General features: G+C 32.2%; 2 protein-coding genes and 1 long non-coding RNA gene across 5 annotated transcripts in view; 1 reads left to right on the plus strand and 2 right to left on the minus strand.

Annotated features, from left to right (window-relative positions):
- The window catches only part of Syt4 (Synaptotagmin 4), a 29152-nt gene extending 22479 nt beyond the window's left edge, over positions 1 to 6673 (minus strand). Inside the window, exon 1 of the mRNA XM_089707412.1 lies at positions 6508 to 6673. Coding sequence (XP_089563538.1) covers positions 6508 to 6556 — 49 coding nt within the window. The 5' untranslated portion in view covers positions 6557 to 6673. The remainder of the gene's footprint in view (positions 1 to 6507) is intronic.
- Positions 2891 to 4197, plus strand: LOC149479849 (uncharacterized). Its single transcript, XR_016317134.1, has 2 exons — positions 2891 to 3109; positions 3410 to 4197. It is a non-coding gene; the product is annotated as an uncharacterized LOC149479849 (long non-coding RNA).
- Positions 6674 to 7400: 727 nt separating the features above from the next.
- On the minus strand, positions 7401 to 13715 carry Tm2 (tropomyosin 2). 3 transcript variants are annotated; one of them, XM_089707709.1, is made up of 8 exons: positions 13609 to 13715; positions 10708 to 10874; positions 10105 to 10364; positions 9644 to 9761; positions 9129 to 9230; positions 8760 to 8937; positions 8004 to 8401; positions 7401 to 7590 (listed from the first exon to the last, which is right to left on the minus strand). In XM_089707709.1, the coding sequence occupies exons 2-7, from the start codon at positions 10819 to 10821 to the stop codon at positions 8319 to 8321; spliced, it is 855 nt and encodes a 284-aa protein (XP_089563835.1). In that variant the 5' UTR covers positions 10822 to 10874; positions 13609 to 13715; the 3' UTR covers positions 7401 to 7590; positions 8004 to 8318. The 3 variants fall into 3 exon arrangements, with proteins under 3 accessions (XP_089563835.1, XP_089563833.1, XP_089563834.1); XM_089707707.1 differs by lacking the exon at positions 8004 to 8401 and having other exon boundaries at positions 13609 to 13714; XM_089707708.1 differs by lacking the exons at positions 8004 to 8401; positions 13609 to 13715 and adding an exon at positions 13242 to 13262.
- Positions 13716 to 13777: the final 62 nt, after the last annotated feature.

Below are 13777 nucleotides of genomic sequence, written 5' to 3' on the forward strand. Positions count from 1 at the left end.
ATTCCTATAGAGTTTAAATAACTAACCTTATTATTAGACTCTTCTTAGACTCCTAAAAATAAAGAAAGAAAACCACGGGAAATAAAATATGTTACCTGTGCTTAATGGTAAGCTTTTTGATAAAAGTCTATTACTAGGTATACCTACATTACAATATGATTAATATTAACTAATGGATATGGAAAGATTATCTGCGCTCATAAATTTATGAAAATTACGAAGATGGCAGCTGATGGAAACGTTTATTAATTATATAAATTGCTCGTTCAAGCTCGATATTAATCGCAAATTAATGAAACGACAGTTTTCATTAGGCGGAAAAGATGTTGATTGACAACGTGAATAATTTAAAGGTATTTTTATTGAATATGAAGACTAAAAATAGTTTCAAAAGCTTTTAACGTAATTCATAATATAGGTTTATAAAATATGTGCTTAACTATTTATAAAATATTATTTGGTAGATATATTAAAGTCGTAACATATTAACGTCGTCTGTTGCAAATATATATGTAGTTACTATATCATAAAATGCAAGGAACATTAAAAATGACATCCATCTAATATTGTAACAGAATCTTGAAGTATGTCTGCGGGGAGTCTGTCTGCAATAAAAACTTTTAACTAATTCAGACGGCCTAGCTCACGTACTGTCTAGCTTAAATAAAAATATGTATAAAATGTTTCATTTTCTCTTGTTTTATTATCAAATAAATATTCCATTTATATCTTGTTTTCGTTTAAAGTAAAATATGAAATTTATTTCGACGATAAAAATATAAAGCGACGTGAATTTCAAATATTAATTTCGAAGCGAATAGCGATGTAGTTACTTGAATTACTGCGTAATAAGGTGCGACGGGGCGCTCCAATACCGTCTTGAAATTGATTTAATTTTGTAGCATATAATATTATCATAATAACATCAATGTACTCATAGGAAATACATGTTCTTGTAGTATAAGTTCCCGTATAAAAAAAATGTCGTCATGATTATCTTTTCAATAAATAGCTAGGTGCATTACTTACAATTGAAAGCCTTTGTGATGACATACGTATATAATAGTAATTTACATAATTTAAATAATAGTAAATATCTTAGTAATTATAGTATAACTACTTTTTCCGATACCAATACTTACTGATAAAGTTTTATTTAAAATAATACACGATCATTAAAAAAACATACATCAAGAAAATACAAATATTTTATATTTTTATGTAAGTAGGTACCTAAGACATCTTACAGCAGTCTACAGATAATTGGATAGCATTCAACAACCAGCAAATTGATGCTTGAACCTAACGATATAAATTTAATGTTGTTGTTCAGCTTAAAATGTGACCAAAAAATTCCAGACGAAATTTCTAGAAACTCTTTATCCCTTTAAGCCTATAATCTCGTGTAATCATGATTTATACAGTTGGGGTTATGTTTATCCGAGGTGTTTGTTGATTTTATATAATACCTGCTGAAGTTAAAATTTTGGTTTAATAATCATTACATTAACTTCTGCTACTGATAGCCTATATTAATAATTTTTAGTAATTTAAAGAGCCAATTGCAATAGTATTGATTAAAATCCTACAAGTTCTCATGATAAAGACCGACAGGTCAACGATCAGGCTTAATAACGTAATACTATGTGATTTTTTCCATGACAGTGATTTTATAGCCTTCTTAACATAATCGAAGCCTGTTAAGGCCATCGAACTAATGAAGTATCTACTTAGGTTAAACAATATATACTTTACATGATGATATTACAGAAAAACAAAGAAAAAGTATTAGTTTATGAGGTTTATTTATCTATTTATTTATAAATACTTTATTGCACTTAAAGATAGCTTACACTTAGTACAATTGGCGGCAATTTTTCTTATCGCTTAGAGCGATTTCTTCCAGACAACCTTTGGTACAATAGAGGAAGAAATACATAAATGGGTGGTGCAATAATAACTAGAGGTTGTGACTTGCGCGTTAAAGTCTTAAATAATAAACAGTTATAAACATGCAATATTATCATATAAAATCTTGAAAATCTGTGAACCGTATTAAAAATGTACATGAGAGAAATAATTGCAAGAACATCATGCTTTCTCAATATTATAGCAAGATAAAGGGATGCGTGAAAATGCTTTTAACATAAAAATACAGTCTGGGCATAAAATTAAAATAGCTGGAGGGCTTCCGAGCGCGAGGGCTCCTCTCTAAAGAGTTCTTCATTCCACTCCGAGTTTGTAGGCAAATGTTTTAGACTAAACTATGTTAAACTTCCTTTTAAAATATATGATGTATCTCTAGACTTTTGGGAATAAAATGAATAGTAGGTATAGATACGAAAACATTATTAAGTACATACATAGGTATATTAAATTCTTTCTTAAAAAGGCTTAATTATGATTAATTCTTATATTGATTATACCAGAAAATAATGGATGGTATTCTCGTTGATTTTTTTTTAATTAGCACACCTTTTTACGTGTTATCTCTTTGTTTGCAAACCATTAACGTGGAACGCCCAAATGTCATTCTATCCCATTGCTTCAGTAATCCCATTTTTTGTCGCCTTCCCATCCCATCCGGTTTATAATGGTTGGGAAACAAACATCGCTTCAAAATGCGCCTACTTATACCAATAATTTTACTAACTGTTTTTTTTTTTAAAGGTATGTATCATCATATATTGTAAGTACTTCAGCTCAAATAAATTCTTAACTTCGAATGTAAAAGTCACATATGTTACAAGATTTTATAGGTTATAATAAAAATTACAGTGGCCGTAAAAGAGGTAGTTTAAACTAGCACATGTTAGGAGATGGTGTGCCATCTTTCTAGTCTGAATTCAATTCAACTATACTTGGCAAATAATATGTACGCTCTTTAGTTTTTTTTAAATAGGGTCAGGGAGGAAACAGTGACTCAGGCGGCTACAGTGACTCATTACTAGTTCGGCTAGAATAAGACGTACACAGTTGTTGTCTACCTCCCTCGTTTGAAGCTAACGGTCCTCGGACTTGTACAAACCAATCAGCCGGCGTCTCAAGCGCCGAACAGTGGTGCCACCACGTGTTTTTGTTTTAGTGCTCACAAAATTATATTTTTAACGTAAGTTTGATTGATTTTAATAACTAAAGTATATAATAAATGTTGTAATCATTTTTTCTGTCTTATAGTTATGTTTATGCAGATTGCCTTTGTATGTTTAATTCAGTTTATTGATTGATTTTTCGATCCATTTGAATATGAAATAATCAAAATGACGGAGTTGTGTACAGTGACTCAATTTGAAGCGGTACACAGTGACTCGTGAGCCACTGTGTACCTACTTCAGTTTATAATATGCAGTTCTATGTTTTCCTTTTGATTTTTTAGGTAATTTGTTTAATTATTATATTTTGTTGATAGAATACCACGGCAAAAATCTGCTGAACGTAAAATTGGAAAAGCAACACAAGAAAACATTAAAGAAGGGTGGTTATTAATAAGAAATGGAGACTCGATAAGACAAGCATCTAAGAAGGTCGGTGTTGCATTTGCTACCCTTAAAAGATATTATTGAAAGACAAAAACTGTGAAACTCTTGACGATCAACAGTTGGAGCCCTAACGAACCTATAAATTTCAAGACAAATGAGTCTACTGAACCACTTACATCATGTGTCTTGGAAGAGCCAATATTTTTCAAAGAAACTGTAGAAGACAACCAACCGAATGCAAACATTATCTCAGAAAACCTATTTCCAGCCTTCATCAACATGCCATTGACTTCATCCATTAACATACCCTCAACTTCGCTTATCGACACACCATTGACTTCATATAATAACATACCACCGAGTTCATTCGTCAACATACCACCGATCTCATCCTCACAAGTTTCTTTTAAAAGTCCGTTTGAATTCAGAGATCCAATAAAAGCCAAACCTAGACAAAATAACAGAAAACGTAGGAATCCTAGACGCAGGCTAATTGCTACTGATACATCTGAAAATTTGTTTTTGGAACAAGAAAATATGACGCAAAGAAAAGTAAAATTACTCGAACAATAAGAGCAGCAGCGATGAAGAAATGGAAAATGAAGAAGTATTATTACAAGATTCGGATGATGACATGGAATGGCCAACAGATAACAATCATGGATATGAAAATGACGCTGACACTGATAACGAAAACATTATTTTAACGGATGAAGATTTAAAGAAACCTTTACCTCATTCACCTCGAGAAGGCGAATATGTTACTGTCCAATTAGCTACCAAAAAACAGAGATATATGGGAAAAGTGTTAGAGGAACGAAATGAGAACATGGAATTTTACATATCATTTTTGAGGCGAAAGCCTGGTACTGACTACTGATAAGTTTATTATGCCAAATAAGCCCGATCTGTCTATTGTAAAAGAGGACGATTTAAAATGTATTCTACCTAAACCGTTAATGATTGGAACAGCTTCGAGACCATTTTATTATTTTTCAATCGATTTTAATTTTATTACTGTGAATTAGTTGACGATGATTAGATATTAGATGTGTTTTTTTTTTTGTGAAATTTTTTAATGTTTTTTATTTTATTTTATTCTAAGACTGATGATATTAATTCATATATTGAAGTTCTTACATTTGCATTAGTCATTTTATGAAAGATAATAAAGAATTTTGATTAAGTATATCTTTTTTATTTTCACTGAGCCACTGTATACTATTAGAGTCACTGTGTACTACACTATTGAGTCACTGTATACATCCACCGGTACACAGTGACTCAAATCTATTTTTTTATATTTTATTTTTTAGTTTAATTAATTTAAAGTATAATGAAAATATAATGACACAATAGTGAAATGTAGTAACCTGACTTCAAGATCTAAAAAAATCACTTTGATTATATATTATTTACTATATTTTTGAGCGTATCGAAAAAATCCGAGTCACTGTTTCCTCCCTGACCCTACCTTATACGAAAAGGACGTAATATAAACAAGGGTGATCTTTATTCTAAGATCTAAAAAGGTCTTTATTTCGCAATTATGATGTTGATATTTGATGTAGTTCTTCAATAAGTGCATGAGAAGTAAATTTTGTTTCGATAACCTATCAATAATGTTGGTACATTTTAGCTTATCAGATTGCTATCAATGTTAATCTGTGAATGTACCTAGTTATATAATGTTTAAGCGATAATTTGAGTGCCAAAAATATGGACAATTTTATTATTTTAAATTATGATTACTTTTTTCAGAAGATTCCAGAATAATTTTAATTTATTATAGAAAAAAATAGGTAACTTTACGCTTTTTTGAAAAGTTATTACAATCCATAGGTAACTGTATTGTGACTAGTCTCAATTTAAAGTTCTTCCTTGTCCATTTGATTCTCCTCTAAAAATCCAAAAAGAACTAATTTGAAATCATTTGTTTTATCAACATTAAAAGCAACATCAGATAAAAGCTTATAAAAGCTTCGACTTTTATTGACGTCTAGACAGTAACACAATGGTTTCTGTTCGTTAATGTGTCATTAGCGATGCATTCTATACGTGTAACATGACGCAATATGCCTGTACTCTATGACAAGCTGAAAGATTTCCAAAACCATTATTGAAACTAGCTTCTTCTCTTTGTTAATAGATCCAGTAACTAGCTTTTATCTTCGTCAATATGAATGGATGAAACGTTTTAGTACTTAGAAATAATTAAGCTTTGTAAGGGAGAAAGATAAATTCGGTGTTAACGTGCTTTTAATATTTACCTGTTTACAAGTAGTTAGTTATCATACATAAATCATATAAAAGATTATTAATTTTTACTAAATAGTAAAAAATAATTCTCTTTTAGTATCTTAATTTAAGTTACCTTTACTATGAAATATTGTAAAAAAATAGTTATATACTTATACTTTAATCTGTATAAAACATAAGTTATTGAGCATTATAATTAGCGTAGGTATTACAGTAAATATTACGTGGTACCCTCTCTATATTAGAGATTTCTGCGCATTTATTTTTCATGAGATTTTTGCATTATGAGAACTACAATAACGTCATTATTAGCTTGATATTAATTATTAAAACATCGTATTCAAAAATATGACTCATATTTCTAGTATATCACAATGTATCCCTATTACGTCGCAACCGATTCTGAGCCTTAACGTAGATACCTAGATATCAATCATTAAATGTTAAAATAATGATCAAAATCTTCAATTTAATAATAATAACTTGCATTCGGTTAAACTATGCAGTTATTAGGTACCTGTCGATATTATAAATATAGACCCAATGTATTAATTTATAATACATATATGTATAACAAATACAAAGCCTTACCATTACTTACTACGTAGTAGAAAACAACATCAATAAACCTTCACGGCTCTATACCTCATCTCTATCGAATTGCGCGTAATTTTCCTCAACAATCACAAAGTACCCTCGCCTTAAATGCTTTTAACATTAATCAAGTTAGCAATTGATTCTAGAGGTCCTTGGAATCTTTTGTACTTACAGGATTCAACCGGTGTTATGTCCGGACCTTCTGCTGCCAGCATCTTCATGGTGATAGCCCCTGGTAGGACACTGCTTGAAACCGACACCTTGAATAATTTAAAGAACGGATAACCGAAAAAAGGAGCCGTCAGGACACTCGAGCGAAAGTACGACCCAACAGGCTGTCGTCGGTACTGCACTATTGATCATAACGAGCGGTTGATGGGCGCAAGCGTAGAACGCAGGTACCCACGCATGCGCCATCTTCTCCACACCATATACCACCGGAAGATCGTCATTTGACATATGACAGAGCAGCTTCCGGTCCCCATTCAAGTTCTAATGACGTATTTAGGGGTTTATTTAGGCGTCTGGTGGGAGCTCAATTGGAGTTTTATGATTTCTTCATTAATTGAATTTAACTGCTAGGCCCAACCCAACTGTATGCTATAAATGTTCTATTGTTTCGTTCTGACCTTACTCTTTAGTACGCCTACAATCTTCTTAGAAAATTGCCTCCATTAATTTTATTAATGGTTCAAAAGAAAATCTTAAGTATGGCTTTCCAATATGCTCTTACTTTAAATTACTTAGTCGTAGGTACCTACTCGTCGTCGTTAGGTAACATACTTCTAAAGAGAAAGCAATGAATATATTATAATTCGTAAAAGAAATATTGAAATGAATATTTTTATAGAGTAGTAATAAAAACACTTTACAACAGAGAAATGTTTATTTATTTATAAAATACCTAGACTTTTTATTCAGATCTTGTAATATTCAGATTCTTTCTTCTTTCCTTATTCCATCTTCCAAATACAGATACCTACTTGTAAATTTACACAGTATTTATGATAAAAAAGATACATTGAATATTTGGATTAACAAAAAAAAACGAATAAAACGCACAAAAAGATGTTATAAATAAGTTTTATTGAAAATCGTAAATAAATTTACATAAATATTAATAAATTACATCACGAGTAGAAGAGTTCGTAGCAGCGCGGCTGCTTGTGTGTTTAGTATCCAGCCAATTCGGCGAAGGTGGAGTCCATCTCGTCTGCGAGGCTCTTGTATCTGTCCTTGTTGATTCCCAGCTCGTCTGTCGAGTGCAATCAAGTTAGTACTGTAGGTCTACGGTGTAGCGGGTTACGTGCTACGTGCTACGGTTGCTACGAATGCGCTTTTGCGTAGTAATTGCATGACTATAGATTTTTAAAGGAGTTCAAAGCTAATTTATTGTTTTAATAAATACAGCAAGTAATTTGCTTGTTTCCCCAACTATAAAACTAGAAATTAACAATTAATCGATGAATTATCAAGAACACCTATTTTTTAAGATTTGGGAATTCCTGGACGATCGTATAGTAAAATATCAATTGATATCGCTGTTAAAAAGAAGTAAGATTAATATTGTTAAATATTAAGTTATTTTTAAAGATTCTCTTAATTTTATGAATATGTCGATTTAATAACTATTTTAACCATTTATTTAAGAGTTTAAAGTACATGTACCTTAGAAGCATTGGTCCACGACGGTAGCAGCAAAGCGTAAGACATATTAATCACAACACAGAAAGCAAGGTTTATTGTATGAAGGCGATTTCTAAAGGATTGTCCGGAATTCGTTATTTCTTGGTTAAGGACAATCCTCTAAATATCGATGGGGTTAGGATTAAAGAGATGTTATTAGCAATCTAGAACATATTATGACGACTTCCCAATAAACACGTAAAATCTAGGGCAGTAGAATTTAGAGGCTAAATTTCGAATGTCTAATATGGAGACAGCTAAAGGACGGTTCTGTCTTAAACTAAGTGCTAAGGGAAGTTAGTATCCTGTCAACTCGGCGAATGTGCCGTCCAGGTCAGCACATATCGCCTTGTATTTCTCCTTGTCGTTGAACAACGCGTCTGGAAAATTTTGTTATTAGACAGCTTGTGAAGAAATTAGTTCAAGTGACTGTAAAAGAAGTAAGCTTATTAGATCTTTTATTAACCTGCTATTATTGGTCGGGTTTCGAAGCAGAAGAATGTAATTTTGTAAATGTGTTCCTTAATAACTGACTGCTTCAACACCCAACACAATATTTCAGGAAGAGAGAAAATTCTTTAAGTGTGTTATTGAAATTCTCACTCACGTTAGATTCGTTTGTTTAAGAAATAGTTTTAAGTGTGATTTAAATTGGATTACTTTCATGTATAAAGATAATAATTCTTCTTTTCAATGATTTATGATGTGTGAGTATTTTAGTGTTAGTTTGGATCATACCTTCGAGCCTGTCGACTTCCTTTTGTAGTTTCTTGACGGTCTTTTCTGCGTATTCAGCACGAGCTTCAGCTTCCTTCAGTTTTATGGTGAGGGTCTTCAATTGCTTTTTGAATTCTTCTACACGCTGGTTGGCCTTCTCTTCTGAGACCTCCAGTGATTTAAGGGAGTTACCTACGACCTGTGGGGTAACGAACATTCATTTGTTTTTACTTGTGAATTTATTTACCGTGCTACCTAACTTTTAGATACATGTTTGTGGAAGAAGACGTTGTTAATCGTAATGACTGTATAAGCTTAACTTAAGAGTTATACAATATTTGGAACAGGTATTGATAAAATTATAATGGTATAATTGATAATGTTTATTACCTTCAATTCCTCCTCAAGTTCTGTAATCTTTGCGTCACCTGATTTGACACGGTCTTCAGCTCCTTCAAGCTCGTCTTCAACGAAGGCCAGTTTGCGGGATACCTGAGACATAATTAATATTTGTCATTAAATATTTTCTTTCTTCTTTGTGTCATCTGACCGAAACTATATCGAAATCAAATATGTCATTTCTGTCCATTTGTAATATTCTAAAATATTCATTATGGAGCATTGGACTATGGACATTTACTTGTTGAAATTGGAGAACGATTGGCCTTAAAAGAGTAATTAAAGTTGTTAAAAGTTTTTTTTACAGAGCTCAGTTATTGATAAAACATACATCCTTGTTCATTCTTATGGCAATAAAGTTGTTAACAGCTACTATTTAAATGTCCAGTTATTTAAATGCTCTACAATTTTATGAGATTTTCTTATTCATTTCATAAATTTTAATTTCAATTAGGTTGTCTTTTGTCCGTTTTAAACAGTTCTAAATATCAGTATTTATAAGTCACCTCATCGGATTTGCCGTCAGCGTCCTCAGCGAGGAGACGGGCCTCCTTCAGCTGGTTGGTGAGTTGGTCCATACGCTCCTCGTCTTGTTGTGCTCTGTTCTCCAACACTTTGCACATACTGGGAATAGATATTTATTATTAATATTATGAAAGAATCCAGTGCACTGATTATATCATTATTCATAGTACACCATTTTTCACAGTGTTATCAGATCGTCATAAATCGTCGAAAATAAATTCAACTCTTATATTTTACAAAATAATTTATAATTAAGTATACGTCTTTTATTACACGTAATACATATAACAATTCCATTCTTCATACACCATTTTAATTGTACTGAATGGGTAGACACAAGTGATTTTTAGTTTCTAGCTGTACTTTAAAAAATACATAAGTACAATGGTTGAACTGAATAAAGCTTTCATTATTTCTTTTAATTTCAATAAAAAATACTAACCGGTTGTTCTCATCAGCCGACTGTTGTGCTTCCAGAAGTTTCTGCTGGGCGGTGCCGGACCTCTCCTCTGACTTCTCCAGGTCCTCCTCAATCTGCTGCACCTTCCTGTTGAGGGCCGCCACCTCCGCCTCGGTAGCGGTGAGCTGCTTCTCCTTCTCTTCCAGGTCCTTGTTGGCCTGCTCCAACTTGTTCTTGTTGAGAGCCAGGTCCTCTTCCACCTGGAGGAGCTTCTTCTGGAGTTCACGGACTTCCTCGTTGACCTGGAATGATGTGCGTTTTGATGGTAAAGATTTAATTGTTGCACCTACTAAACATTTTTATCAAGGAGAAATGCTAAATACATGGTTTTACATTTTATACAAGGTTTAAACAAAGATTTATATAGTATCGTGAGTTCTATAATATTTATTATTCTTTATATTAAGGTATTTGTTGTAATCTATGTTAATGTTGAAATAACTACGACCATAATATTTTGAACTCGATTTTTTGTGAAATTATGTCTTCAATACTTTTGACTGCTGGTTTTCAAAAGTAATTAGTTTTGCATTCTGTATTTACAGAATGATCTGGAAAAAAAACTATCAGGCCTGTATTACTAACCTTCTCGGCACGGAGGTTGGCGTCCCTGGCCTGCTGCTCGCAGGTGTCAGCCTTGTCCATGGCATTGTCCTTCTCCAGCTTCATCGCCTGCATCTTCTTCTTGATCGCGTCCATGGTGGCTGCTTTGTTTTTTTACTTTTCGGTCACAAAAAATACGCCAGTTGTACCTGAAAGTATAGTTGGATTGTTAATTTTAATTCATTTAATTTAGAGAAAATAATGTGAAGCATTCTTTTCTAAACTTATTGTACAGAGAAAGGCAGCATTATTTTCTCTGACAACCTTTCTTATTACGCTTATCCTAGCTTTGTGTTGGAGGTATCGTGAAATGTTTAATTTATACTTATTTGATTTATCGAGGTTTTATTCCAGTATTAAATTTGTACCGTATTTTATTCTTCACTAGCGGTCCACCCCGGCTTCGCCCGTGGTACATATTTACGTTTTCTCTACATAAGAACCATCCTCGTACTTCAAGGAATATAATAAAAAAAGAATTATCGAAATCGGTTCAGCCGTTCTCAAGTTATGCGCTTACCAACACATTTTGGGATTCATTTTTATATTATAGAAGATTAGATTAAAATGTAAATAGAGCGAATCCATTAGCGTCTTTTCCTACGAATTGTAGATAAGCTGTAAGTAAATCTATTTAGAGCCCGGTATCCGCAATCTCAATGCTAAGAGTGAAGGCCATTACAATTTTCATCTGCTCGATATTTCAATTCCAAGTATTAGCATATCTGTAGTAAAAGCTGACGAAGCAGGTATTAGTTACAGAATCTGAGTTTCTACATTGCAAGAATAGATCGACTTTTATATCTATTTGTTCACACTTGGCGGAGTTCCAACCAGCCATATGCAGAACTGCAGATTTAATAGTCTAGTTCAGTTTATCTTGTGAAAGTGAAATTATTTCAAATATTGTAAAAATTTTGTTTAATAAAAAAATTTTAACTATCTTATTTTGTTTTATTTGGAATTAATTTACTTTGCGTTATTAATAACCCTCCCAAAAGACCTACATTATAATAATATGTGTATTGTGTACCTTATACTAATTAATTAATAACATTACACGGTTTGCGTATTTATTAAAATTCAATAATTCTGAACATTCTTGACTTGCGCATCAACTCGATCGTTTGCGTGTGCGATGAGATAATCTCCCGTATTTTTAACTAGCTATACAATAGGTACTGAGAATAGTTGTTATAAGGCTTCCTTTAATCTCTAAAATATTAACTGTTTCCTATAATTTCCGTTTAACATTCCACTTTGAGTTGTGCGAACGTTTCATAAAACTGTTTCTAGGATGTTTCTAGGTTATTTTTATGTTTGTAAATGTATAATATTTTTTGACTATGTCTTGTTTAAAGTTAAGTTAAATATGTTATAAGATTTTATATTTTATAGATAAATTATCCATAATTTGTCACTTCGTAAAATATTTCGATGTTCAATTCCTATGATTTAATTTATATGTTACACACAAACAAATAAGCAAACAAAAGCAAAATGATGAAAATGTATAATCCTTTATTATCTAAATATTTGTCATAATGTAATTATTTGTATCCGCATTCTGTATTATGTATAATTATCGTATAAGTTTAGTAGAAGATAAAAAAAATTAAATATAACCGTTACGTCAACCGCATTAAATCCGTTAAAACGTCCAGAAACGTTCGTGTTGCGAAAATAACGCGTGTGTGACGGCTTTATTTTTGGCGGGCTGTCAAATATTACAGTTTGGTATCTGAAATAAATCGCTGTTTAAAACTAAACAGCTGCTACATAACAGTGTTCTTTGCACGCTTAACTAATCAGTGGAAGATTGTATAAGGTTTCAGTCTTCATTAATATTTTCACAATGTTAAAGTGCGGATTTTTTAAGTATATGTTTGTGTCAGTTATCATATTAATGTTATTAAAAAAATTTAAAAACGTATGTATGTCTTAAAATACTGAAACTTAATATTTCAAGCTAGACGCTACAAGTTAGACAATTTTCTACTTTAAAATTCTCTTACAATATTTTAGCTAATATAAAATAAATAGAATGCGGGATTTTTTTTTACATTAAATTAATTATTCAGCATGATAAGTATTTTTCGATTAAAATATTTGGTGTAATATGTCAAGGATAGATACATTAATAAAAAAAATCAAAAATATAGAACGATGAACTAAACCGAAAACGATGAACTAAACGAATGTTTTTTGTAAGTTACTAATTGATTATTTTTATGTTTAGTGTAATATGACTTAATTATACCTATGTCTTAAAATACAAGTTTGTGTTTTATGTTATAAATTTTGTAAAAACAATACTCTGCAGCTGTACTTAAAAATATATCTTTAAAGTAATGTTCTCTATCACAATTTATACGAATCAATAGAATCTTTAATAAAGTTATTTTGTTCTACTTTCGTGTTAAAATGAATTAGAAACAATTAAAAAAAATGCTTACAAAAAAAACATTATTACTGTATGTGTCACAGTCATTTATGTTATTGAAAACTTTACTTACAAGTTATATTTATTGTGGCTCTATAAAATTTGTGATTTTTACCAGATTAACTATCTATTAAATCAACTGTCACCTGCCACGTCCTAAATAATTATAAAAAATGGGGCACACGTTAAAAATACAATCCACGGCGAGTTTTCCCATATCGCTAAATAAATACATCGGACGGCCGCAAATAGGTCGACCGTCGCGCACTATTTTCAGCAAAGACGCCCGCGCAGTGTAATCCGAGACTTTAACACTAAATATCACATTTCAACACAAAGCTAGGATACACCACTGCACTGCACTATCCCTTGAAGACTCCAAATAGTTGGCTCTTGGGTCCGTCGGGTTCGTGAGGTCCGTGGGTATCCAGCTCACTCACCTACGGGCGGTTCACACGGCGGAGCGGCGCGCACTAACCCGCCCTGAAGCCGCGCCACCCGCCCAGCTATTTTCGGTGCCAAAAATTCAGGATTCCGATCCGCGAGGCGGTTATCATGTATGTGTATGGCAGCTATGGGTTACGGATATCGGATTTATTGCAATGCAAA

The sequence above is a fragment of the Colias philodice genome, chromosome 19 (genome assembly GCF_061535455.1).
Source record: "Colias philodice isolate Cphi_HAF_F1 chromosome 19, ilColPhil1 Martin Lab GWU primary, whole genome shotgun sequence".
NCBI lineage: Eukaryota > Metazoa > Arthropoda > Insecta > Lepidoptera > Pieridae > Colias > Colias philodice.

Coding starts and splice junctions, on each gene's coding strand:
- Tm2 (XM_089707709.1), bottom strand. CDS start 10,821: ATGGACGCGATCAAGAAGAAGATGCAGGCGATGAAGCTGGAGAAGGAC. Junction 8,938..9,128: donor AACTTGAGGAGGAATTGAAG/GTAATAAACATT, acceptor GTTACCCCACAG/GTCGTAGGTAACTCCCTTAA. Junction 8,402..8,759: donor GGAAGTCGACAGGCTCGAAG/GTATGATCCAAA, acceptor AAAATTTTCCAG/ACGCGTTGTTCAACGACAAG.